Raw genomic sequence first — 12,168 nt, 5'->3', positions numbered from 1 at the left:
CTATAGAATGGGAGAAAATACTTGTAAATTATACATCTGACAAAGGTCTAATTTTCAGAATCTACAAGGAATTGAAACATTCAAGCAAAAAACAAGCAAAGGACATTCAAAAGAAGACATACATATGGCCAAGAATAATATGAAAAAATGCTCAATATCACTAACCATTAAAGAAATGCAATTCAAAACCACAACAATGTGGTACCATCTCACACCACTTTGAATGGCTATTATTAAAAAGACAAAAAACAGATGCGAGATATCCCAGAGTTCAGCACGGCGCCAGCCCTTCCGCCACGGTCACCATTGGAGAGTAGCAGCCATGGCTCTTTGGTATCCTATGGCCGTGAGCCTCAACAAGGGCCACAAGGTAACCAAGAACGTGAGCAAGTCCAGGCACAGCCGTCGCCGCAGGCGTCTGACCAAACACACCAAGTTCGTGCGGGACATGATTCGGGAGGTGTGTGGCTTTGCCCCGTACGAGCGGCACGCCATGGAGTTGCTGAAGGTCTCCAAGGACAAACGGGCCCTCAAGTTCATCAAGAAAAGGGTGGGGACACACATCCGGGCCAAGAGGAAGCGGGAGGAGCTGAGCAATGTCCTGGCTGCCATGAGGAAAGCTGCTGCCAAGAAAGACTGAGCCCCCTCCCCTGCTGTCTCCCTGAAATAAAAAACAGCTGCATCCAAGCCCTGGCTCTGCTGCTGCTGTCCTGGGGTAGGGGAGGTCCTTCAAGCATCTGTTTGGTGCCCAAGCCCTGGCCCACCCTTCCTGGGGCAGCAGGCAAGGAGGCCCCATACTGGAAATGACTTTAATGATTAAATAGTTCCTATGCCACACTGAAAAAAAAAAAAATAACATGCTGCTGAGGTTACAGAGAAGAGGGAATGTTTATACACTGCTGGTGTATAAACTTTCTGCCACAGTGCTTTCTACCATTGTAGAAATGAGGAGAAAGAGGTTCAGGAAAAAAAAAACCTGTTGGGTACTATGTTTAGTACCCAGGTGATGAAATAGTTTGTACACTAAGCCTCTGAGTCGGTAGTTTACCTATATAGCAAACCAGCACATGTACCCCTGAACCTAAAATAACAGTTAAAATATGTAAAAAGACATACTGTTAATTGAACACACATGTACAAATTGGGGAAACATTTACAGTCTTCTATCATTTTTCTGAAAAAGGTATAAAGAGTGAATGTATAAAAACATATATATGTATGCATTTGCTAATATGTTTGTAGGAAGATACACAGGTGACTAATCACATTGTCTGCTTCCAGAAAGGGAAAATGAGTGACTGGACAGAGAGGTGGAGAAAGACTGTGCACCAAATACTCATTCTGTGTTTTGATTCTTGAAACATATGAGTGCATTAAGTATTCAACAAAATATTGTACCATTCATGCACTAAAGTAAAATAACTTTAAATCTTAAAAAAAATTAAGTTAAAATGAATAGCATGTTATCTTTGTGGACTAAAATAATATATAAATAGTTAATAAAAATGCAATAACTCTTTAAATGGCTTAGTAATAAAAGGTTTAGTATCTCCTTTAATTATTGATTGATATTTAGTGGTTTATAAGTTATAAATCCATAAATAACCTATAAAATACTAATTAAAAGCTAAAGTAAAACTCTATTACTTAAAAACTACAGTAAAACTCTAATATAAAAATTATTATAGTAATAATTTTTGCTTATATAAATTTATGGAGTATAAGTGTAATTTTGTTACATGTATAAATTCCGTAGTGGTGATGTCAGGGCTTTTATAGTATCCATTATCCAAATAATGTACATTGTACCTATTAAGTAATTTTCCATCCTTCACCCCCCAAATCCCCTTGTCCTTGAGTCTCCATTGTCTTATCCCACATTCAACATTCACATGTACACATTGTTTAGCTCCCACTTATCAGTGAGAACATGTGATTGTTGTCTTTCTGTGTTTGAGTGGTTTTACTTAAGGTAATAGGTTTCAGTTCCATCCATATTACTGACAAAGACATTGTTTCATTATTTTTTAAGGCTGAATAGTATTCCATTGGGTACATATACCACATTTTCTTTATCCAGTCATCCATTGATGGATATTTAATTTGATTCCATGTCTTTGCTATTGTGAATGGTGCTGTTATAAATATATGGATACTGGTATCTTTTAGATATAATTATTTCTTTTCCTTTGGGTAAATGCCCAGTAATGGGATTGCTGGATTGATTGGGAGTCCTATTTTTAGTTCTTTGAGAATCTCTATATTGTTTTTCATAGAGGCTGTACTAATTTACATTCCCACCAACAGTATATTGGCATTTTCTTTCTTCAAATCCTCCTATTTTTTTTGTCATTTTACTAAGAGCCATTCTAAGTCCTATAAGATCATAACTCATTGTGGTTTTAGTTAGCATTTTTCTAATAATTAGTGATGGTGAACATTTTTTCATATGGTTGTTGGTCATTTGTATGTCTTCTTTTGAAAAATATCTATTTGTGTCCTTTGTTCACTTTTTAATGGGGTTATTTTTATTTTGTTGATAAGTTGAGTCCCTTGTAAATTATGGATATCAGTCCCCTGTTGGATGCATAGTTTGCAAATATTTTTTGTCATTCTGTGTGTTGTCTCTTAACTGTTTATTGTTTCTTTTGCTGTGCAGAATATTTTCAGTTTAAGTTTCATTTATTTATTTTTGTTTTTGTTGCTTGTCCTTCTGAGGTCTTAGTCATATATATATATATTTATATATATATTTGCCAGGACCAATGTCCAAAAGAGTTTTTCCTAGATTTTCTTCTAGTATTTTTATATTTTCAGGTCTTACATTTGAGTCTTTAATCCATCTTTAGTTGACTTTTGTACATGGTGAGAAATAGGGGTCCAGTTTTATTCTTCTGGATATGGCAACCAAATTTTCCCATCACCATTTATTGAAAAGTGGTGTCCTTTCCTCGGTGTATGTTCTTTTCAACTTTGTCAAAGATCAGTTGGCTCTATGTATGTGACTTTATTTCTTGGTTTTCTATTCTGTTCCACTGATCTATGCATCTATTTTTATATTAGCATGATGCTGTTATGGTTACTCTGGCTTTGAAGTGCAATTTGAAGTCAGGCAATGGAATGCCTGTAGCTATTTTTTTTTTCCTTAGTATTGTTTTGGCTATTTGGTTCTTTTCTGGTTTCTATGAATTTCAGGATTGTTTTTCCTAATTCTTTGAAAAATGACATTGGTTTTTATAGGGATTGCATTGAATCTGTAGATTGCTTTGGGCAGCATGCTCATTTTAACAGTAGTAATTCTTTTGATCCATAAAAATGAATGTTTTTCCACTTGTTTATTTCATCTATAATTTCTTTTATCAGTGTTTTATAGTTTTTACTATAGAGCTCTTTCAACTCCTTGATTAAATATATTCCTAGGTTTTTTTTTGTAGCTTTAGTAAGTGGGATTGTCTCCTTGATTGTTTAGCAGGTTGATCATTATTACTGTATAGAAATGCTACTGATTTTTGCACATTGATTTTGCATCCTGAAGCTTCACTGAAGGGATATGTCAAATCTAAGAGTTTTTTTTTTTTTTTTGCAGAGTCTTTAGGGTTTTCTAAATATAAATTAATCTCATCAATGAATAGAAATAATTTGACATCCTCTTTTCCATGTAGCACACCTTTTATTTCCTTCGCTTGCCTGATTTCATTGGCTAGCACTTCCAGTACTATGTTGAATAGGAGTGGTGAATTGGACATTCTTGTTGCAGTTCTCTGAGGAAATACTTTTAACATTTCCCAGTTCAATATGATGTTGGCTGTGGGTTTGTCATGTATGGCCTAGTTTGTTGAGAGTTTTTTTTTTAAATCATGAAGTGATGCTAAATCTTTACCAAATGCTTTTTCCACATTTATTGAGATGATCATGTGGTTTTTGTCCTTGATTCTGTTCATGTGTTGTATTACATTTAGTGATATGCATATGTAGAACTAAAAATGCATTCTTGGTATGAAACACACTTGATTATAGTGTATTATCTTTTTAATGTGCTGTTGGATTCAGTTTGGTAGTATTGTGTTGATAGTTTATGTACCTATGTTTATTAGTGATATTGGGTTGCAGTTTTATTCTTTTGTTTATGTTCTTGCCTGGTTTTGGTATCACAGTGACACCAGCCTATGGAGAATTCCTTCCTAAGTGTTTTGAAATAGGTTTTGGAGGATTGCTATTAGCTCTCCTTTTATTTTATTTTTTTTTAGAATTCAGCTGTTAATTCATCTGGTCTGGCATTTTCTTTGTTGGGAGATTTTTAACTACTGACTCAATCTCACTACTCATTATTGAACTGTTCACATTTTCTATCTCTTCTTGGTTCATTCTTGGAAGATTATATGTTTCCAAGAATTAACCCAGTTTCTCTAGGCTTTTAAGTTTGTGAGGATATAGTTTTTCATAATAGTCTGTGATGATCTTTTGTATTACTATGGTATTAATTGTAATGTCTATTTTGTTGTAACTGATTTTATTTATTTGAATTTTCTTTCTTCTTTTCTTGGTTAGACTAGCAGTTTGTCAATTTTGTTTATTTATTTATTTTGAGATAGTGTCTCACTTTGCCACCCAGGCTAGAGTGCAGTGGCATAATCATGGTTTACTGTAGCCTCAACCTCCCAGGCTCAAGCAATCTTTCTGCCTCAGCCTCCCGAGTAAATGGGACTACAGGTCCCACCACACCTGGCTAATTTTTAATTTTTTGGAGTGATGGGAGTCTTACTTTGTTGCCCAGGCTAGTCTTGAACTTCTGTGCTCAAGTAGTCCTTCCATTTCGGCCTCTGGAATTGCTGGGATTACAGGCATGAGTTACTGTGCTTGGCCTGTTTGTCTTTTTGAAGAACCAACTTTTTGTTTTGTTGATCCTTTGTATTGTTTTTCATCTCTATTTTATTTAGTTCTGCTGTAATGTTTGCTATTTTTTTCTTCTGCTAACTTTAGGTTAGGTATGTTCCTGCTTTTCTAGCTCCTTGAGGTGCAATATTAAGTTGTTGATTTATAATTTTTCCTCTTTTTTGATGTAGGCATTTAATGCTATAAACTTCCATGTTACCACTGCTTTTGCTATATCTCATAGGTTTTGGGATGTTCTCTTTCCATTTTCATTTGCTTTAAAAAATGTTCTCAATTTCTTTCTTAATTTCTTCATTGATTCAGTGATCATTCAGGAGCATGTGGTTTAATTTCCATGTATTCGTATAGTTTGCAGAGTTTCTCTTGGTATTGATTTCTACTTTTATTTCACTGTGATCTGAGATGATATTTGATATAATTCAATTTTTAAAAAATTGTTGAGATTTGTTTTATGGTATAACATATGGACTATCATGGAGAATGTTCTATTGATGAGAATAATGCATATTCTGTACTTGTTGTGTAGAAAGTTCTGCAAATGTCTGTTAGGTTTATTTGATTTGAAGTTGATTGTCTGTCTAGATGATCTGTCCCATGCTGTGAGTAGGGAATTAAAAACCTCTACTATTATTGTATTGCTGTCTATCTCTTTCTTTAGGTCCAATAATATTAGATTTATGAATCTGGGTGCTCCAGTTTTGGGTGCATATATATTTAGAATTCTTACAGCCTTTTGTTGAATAGACACCTTTATCAATATATAATAATCTTCTTTGACTATTTTTACTGTTTTTGATTTAGAGTCTGTTTTGCCTGATATCAGTGTTGTTACTCCTGCTTGCTTTTGGCTTCAGTTTTCATGGAATATTTTTGCCATCTCTTACTTTCAATTTATGTGTTTTTATAGATAAGGATTTTGTGAGCAGCATATGATTGGATCATGTTTTAAAAATTTATTCTGCCAATCTTTCTCTCTATATTTTTGTAATAATGTTTTCTTTCTTTTTCAAAAAAATGTTGTTGGTACATGATAGGTATATACATTGATGGGGTACATTAAAACTTTTATATAGACATGCAACAAACAATAATCATATCGTGAAAAATGGGGTATCTATCTCACTAAGCATTTATCTTTTCTGTTAGAAATGATCTAATTACAGGAGAGCTGGCAAGATGGCTGAGTACGAAGAGCTATGGTCTGCAGCTCCCAGTGAGATCAACTCAGAAGGCAGGTGATTCCTGAATTTCCAACTGAGGTACCTGGTTCATCTCACTGGGACTGGTTGGACAGTGGGTACAGCCCACAGACAGTGAGCTAAAACAGGGTGGGGCGTGGCCTCACCAGGGAAGTTCAAGGGGTCAGGGGATTTCCTTTTCCTAGTCAAGGGAAGCTGTGAGAGACTGTACTAGGAGAAATGGTGCATTCTGGCCCAGATACTGAGTTTTCCCATGGTCTTTTCAACCACAGACCAGGAGATTTTCTCTGGTGCCTGACAGGGAAGGTCCTATCCCCATGAAGCCCAGAAAGCTAAGATCCACTGGCTTGAATTTCTCACTGCTAGCACAGCAGTCTGAGGTCTGTTCAGGGATTCGAGTTCTTCCTGGTTTAGTCTTGGGAAGTTGTATGTATCCAGGAATTTATCCCTTTCTTTTTTTTTAAATAAACCAGCCAGTTTATTATTTTATAGTAAGATGTAGAACTTTTACCATGCAGACTGAAATATTGGTGTCAGCATGAACAGTACATTTTCTTCCTAGAGGCAGTTACATGGAAAACCAGGTTATTATCAGTTTTTTTTTTGGCATTTTAGGTTTTGGGGTACATGTGAAGAACATGCAAGATTGTTGCATAGGTGCACATGTAGCAGTGTGATTTGCTGCCTTCCTCCCCTTCACCTATATGTGGCATTTCTCCCCATGCTATCCCTCCCCAACCTCCCACCCCCCGCTGTCCCTCCTCTATTTCCCCCCAACAGACCCCAGTGTGTAGTGCTCCCCTCCCTATGTCCATGTGTTCTCATTGTTCAACACCCGCCTATGAGTGAGAACATGTGGTATTTGATTTTGTGTTCCTGTATCAGTTTGCTGAGAATGATGGCTTCCAGGTTCATCCATGTCCCTACAAATGACACTAACTCATAGTTCTTGATAGCTGCATAATATTCCATGGTGTGTATGTGCCACATTTTCCCTGTCCAGTCTATCATCGATGGGCATTTGGGTTGGTTCCAGGTCTTTGCTATTGTAAACTGTGCTGCTATGAACATTCGTGTGCATGTGTCTTTATAGTAGAACGATTTATAATCCTTTGGATATATACCCAGTATTGGGATTGCTGGGTCAAATGGAATTTCTATTTCTAGGTCCTTGAGGAATCGCCACACTGTCTTCCACAATGGTTGAACTAATTTACACTCCCACCAACAGTGTAAGAGTGTTCCTATTTCTCCACATCCTCTCCAGCATCTATTGTCTCCAGATTTTTTAATGATCGCCATTCTAACTGGCGTGAGATGGTATCTCAGTGTAGTTTTGATTTGCATTTCTCTAATGACCAGTGATGATGAGCATTTTTTCATATGTTTGTTGGCCTCATGTATGTCTTCTTTTGTAAAGTATCTGTTCATATCCTTCGCCCACTTTTGAGTGGGCTTGTTTGTTTTTTCTTGTAAATCTGTTTTAGTTCTTTGTAAATTCTGGATATCAGCTCTTTGTCAGATGGGTAAGCTGCAAAAATTTTTTCCCATTCTGTTGGTTGCCGATTCATTCTAATGACTGTTTCTTTTGCAATGCAGAAGTTGTGGAGTTTGATTAGGTCCCATTTGTCTATTTTGGCTTTTGTTGCCAATGCTTTTGGTGTTTTGGTCATGAAGTCCTTGCCCACGCCTATGTCCTGAATGGTTTTGCCTAGGTTTTCTTCTATGGTTTTTATGGTTTTAGGTCTTATGTTTAAGTCTTTAATCCATCTGGAGTTAATTTTAGTGTAAGGTGTCAGGAAGGGGTCCAGTTTCTGCTTTCTGCATATGGCTAGCCAGTTTTCCCAACACCACTTATTAAACAGGGGATCCTTTCCCCATTGCTTGTTTTTGTCAGGTTTGTCAAAGATCGGATGGTTGTAGATATGTTGTGTTGCCTCCGAGGCCTCTGTTCTGTTCCATTGGTCTATATCTCTGTTTTGGTACCAGTACCATGCTCTGTGTTTGGTGACCCAAGTTTCTAGAGCTGTCAACATGCTTAGCTTTTATTTATTTATTTATTTATTTTTTGGAGGAAGGAAAGAAAGAAAAGGAAGAATGAAGAAGAGGAAGAAAAAGGAAGAGAAAGAGAGAGAGAGAATGGGAGTATTGCTTTCTTGCCCAGGCTAGAATGCAGTTTAGTAATGGGTATTGAAAACCTCTTTTATAACAATAATTATACTTGATGTAGACAGGAAGGAATAAGGCAAGAAAATAACAAACAAGCAGCCAACCAATATTTCATTTAAACCTATGAAATGCTATGCAATTACTGAGGAGTGATTTACTTCCAATTATGTAGTCACTTTTGGAATAGGTGTGAGGTGGTAATGTATGTTTTGTGTATTTGAAGTGGAGAGTTCTATAAATGTTTATTAAGTTTACTTGTTCTGGGTCTGAGTTCAAGTCCTGGATGTCCTTGTTAATTTTCTGTCTCGTTGATCTATAGAATCGTTAGCTCTTCTTGTTACATTGATCCTTTTGCCATTATGTAATGTTGTTCTTTGCCTCTTTTGATCTTTGTTGCTTTAAAGTCTACTTTATCAGAGGTGAGAATTGCATCTTCTGCTTTTTGTTTATTTGTTTATTTTTACTCTCTGGTTGGTAAATCTTCCTCCTTCTCTTTGTTTTGAGTCTTTGTGTATCGTTGCATGTGAGATGGGTCTGGATGCAGCATACCGATGGGTTTTGGCTTTTTATCCAATTAGAATATATATAAGTTTAGTACTGGCATTTGATGCTAGCTGGCTGTTTTGCCCATTAGTGTAAATTTTTCATTGTGTTAATGCTCTTTGCTTTTTGATATATTTTTGGAAAGGCTGATATTGGTTGTTCCTTTATATGTATAGTGCTTCTTTCAGAAGCTCTTGTAAAGCAGACCTGGTGGTGGTGAAGTCTCTAAGTACTTGTTTGTTCACAAAAGATTTAATTTTTCCTTCGGTTATTAAGCTTAGTTTGGCTGGATAGGAAATTCTGGGTTGAAAGTTCTTTTCTTTAAGGATGTTAAATATTGGTCCCCACTCTTTTCTGGCTTGTAGGGTTTCTGCTGAGAGATCTGCTGTAAGTCTGATAGGTTTCCCTTTATGGGTAACCTGACCTTTCTCTCTGGCTGCCCTTAGTATTTTCTCCTTCATTTCAACCCTAATAAATCCGGCGATTATGTGTCTTGGGGTTGGTCTTCTTGAAGAATATTTTTGTGGTATTCTCTGTATTACCTGGAGTTGAATATTACCCTGCCTTGCTAGATTGGGAAAGTTTTCCTGAATGATATCCTGAAGAGTATTTTCCAACTTGGATTCATTCTCTTTGTCACATTCAGGTACACCTATCAAACGTAAATTAGGTCTTTTCACATAGTCCCATATTTCCTGGAGATTTTGCTCATTCCTTTTTATCCTTTTTTCTCCAATCTTGTCTTCTCGTTTCATTTCACTGAGCTGGTCTTCGACTTCTGATATCCTTTCTTCTGCTTGATCAATTCGACTGTTTAAACTTGTGCATACTTCGCGAAGTTCTCGTGTTGTGTTTTTCAGCTCCATCAATTCACTTACATTCCTCTCTAAGTTGTCCATTCTCGTTAACATTTTGTCAAACCTTTTTTCAAGGTTCTTAGTTTCTTTGCATTGGGTTAGAACAAGTTCTTTTAATTCACAGAAGTTTCTTATCACCCACCTTTTGAAACCTGCTTCTGTTATTGGAACACACTCGTTCTCCATTAAGCCTTGTTCTGTTACTGATGAGGAACTGTGATCCCCTGTAGAGGGAGAGGCATTCTGATTTTGAGTATTCTCTGCCTTTTTAGGCTGGTTTCTTCCCTTCATTATATATTTATCCCTCTGTCATCTTTGTAATTACCGACTTTCTAACTAGGTCTCTGAGCGGACGTCCAACTTGTTGATTCCCAGCGCCGAAATCTGAGCAATCCACTGCGCTGGCCAAAACAGCGGTGTTAAGATTGATGGTGCTTTTCTGCCTGGGAATCTCTGGACTCTGCACCAAGAACTGCCATGCTAAGGCGCCAGCAAAACTGCTGCACCAGCCACAAGAGTCACTCTGGCGACCCGTGTGGCTCCTCTGCTGGGAATCTCTTGGGCCGTCTGAAGTGTGGCGTCCTCTTGTTCTCTGCGCTTTCACTGGGAGCTTCGAGCCCGAGCTGCTAGTGATCAGCCATCTTGGATCTCTCCCCTTTTTTGTCTCTTTCGATCTTTGTTGCTTTAAAGTCTATTTTATCAGAGATGAGATTTGCAACTCCTGCTTTTTTTTGCTCTCCATTTGTTTGGTAAATCTTCCTCCATCTCTTTATTTTGAGCCTTTGTGTATCCTTGCATGTTAGATGGGTTTCCTGGATACAGCACACTGATGGGTTTTGGCTTTTTATCCAGTTTGCCAGTCTGTGTCTTTTGATTGGGGCATTTAGTCCATTTACATTTAGGGTTAATATTGTGATGTGTGAATTTGATACTGCCATTTTGATGCTAACTGGCTGTTTTGCCCTTTAGTTGATGCAGATTTTTCATTGTGTTGATGCTCTTTACCATTTGGTATGTTTTTGGAGTGGCTGGTACTGGTATTATCAGGTTATTTAGTGAGTGTGGAATCCAAACAAGAGGAGACTAATCTTAAGACCTACAAATCATCCATGAAGGCTTGGGGCACACTTTCCTAGCACCCAAACACCTTAGCCTCCAGAAAGCTGTGGACTCTTCCCTCTCCGTCTTGTTCTGACTGAGTACCACCACTGATCAGTCACTTCCTGCAGCCATACCCACAGGCCAACTTGGACTAAGAGCTGTATCTCTGGTCACTGGTTTGTGTTGTTATAGCCACTGTTACTAACAGTTAAGGTTCTGAAGGGGGCACGTCAATTGCTCCCATGTACCAACTACGAGACCCATGTACCAACTATGAGACACAATAATCCTGTTAATTTGTTCTCCCAAACCCACTCCACTCAAGTTTATCAGGTAATATGCTCTGTAAGATTCTTTCAACCCCATTAGCACATACATAGATTACCAATAAATTCATCTAGTGTAACCTACCTTCCTACTGAGGATTGAGTTTTTCTTTTCTCCACTTTCTTGATTCTCAACCATGTAGGAATTAATGAAACCAATTCTATGTCACCACTGCAACCAAGACAGCAATACCAAGTGATATATGTTTTTCAAATTAATGTCATTTTGTTCTCCATAGTGTGAAATACGATGCAGTCCTCAACTTAGTACTCAATACTAGGAAGGGTCAAGTTGTCAAAAAATGTCTATCAACAGTAGAAAAGTTTGCTTTCAAATTAAAAAACAAAGCATGTATTGCAAACATCATGTAATGATAAAATTACAGAAAAAAATATATTCAGAATGACCCACAGCATTCATACCACACCAGAATTTTGCCTGTAACGAAACAGTAAATTTTATTCCAAAAAGTAGGTTAGGTCCATGCTGGCTAAAAACCTCAGTCTCAGACCCAATAAATGAGGATGAAATACACAGTGCATGCTTAACATGACATTGCATATACATCAGCCATTCTTTAATGCCCCTTGTTAGGGTTTGGAGGGAAAGACAGATGAAATGTGAATATGTGCACTCACAAATGCAGAATTTTCTTCCAATTATAAAAAGTCATACACGTGACCCTTTACTATGTCTTGGGCAATAGCTAAGTTTTTGTCTGTGGGAATCCACCTTTGAAAATCACAACAAAAATCAATAGGAAATGATTTAACATAAAATATACAAATTTCTAGAATGAGGACTTTCACAGAAAAGGAAGGAGACAACAATGAAAATGAATTTTCTTAAAAAATAACATTCCCTTATTTTGTCCCTGCTACTCAACACTCAAAACCAAGTCTGTACAAAACTAGGTAACACAGAAAAGGACCAGAAAGGATATTACATTGTAAAGTCTTAGGACCTACCCTAAACTTCTGTCCTCATCAAGACCCTCAAAGAGCTGGGGTTCCCAGGTCCACTGGAGAAAGTGAGTGGTCTCTGACCATCACCCCTGCTTCGCCAAAGACGGCCCCAGG

General features: G+C 37.2%; 1 protein-coding gene across 1 annotated transcript; it reads left to right on the top strand.

Moving 5' to 3' along the window:
• The first annotated feature begins 322 nt into the window (after window positions 1-322).
• On the top strand, window positions 323-643 carry LOC105719606 (large ribosomal subunit protein eL36-like). The gene has a single exon (XM_064360406.1). The coding sequence runs from the start codon at window positions 323-325 to the stop codon at window positions 638-640; it is 318 nt and encodes a 105-aa protein (XP_064216476.1). The 3' UTR covers window positions 641-643.
• The last annotated feature ends 11,525 nt before the right edge of the window (window positions 644-12,168 follow it).

This window comes from Aotus nancymaae, unplaced genomic scaffold, assembly GCF_030222135.1.
Source record: "Aotus nancymaae isolate 86718 unplaced genomic scaffold, 86718_ANA_hifiasm-v0.15.2.pri h1tg000004l, whole genome shotgun sequence".
NCBI lineage: Eukaryota > Metazoa > Chordata > Mammalia > Primates > Aotidae > Aotus > Aotus nancymaae.
The sequence above is the reverse complement of the archived record's forward strand: the minus strand, read 5'-3'. Positions and strand labels throughout refer to the sequence as shown.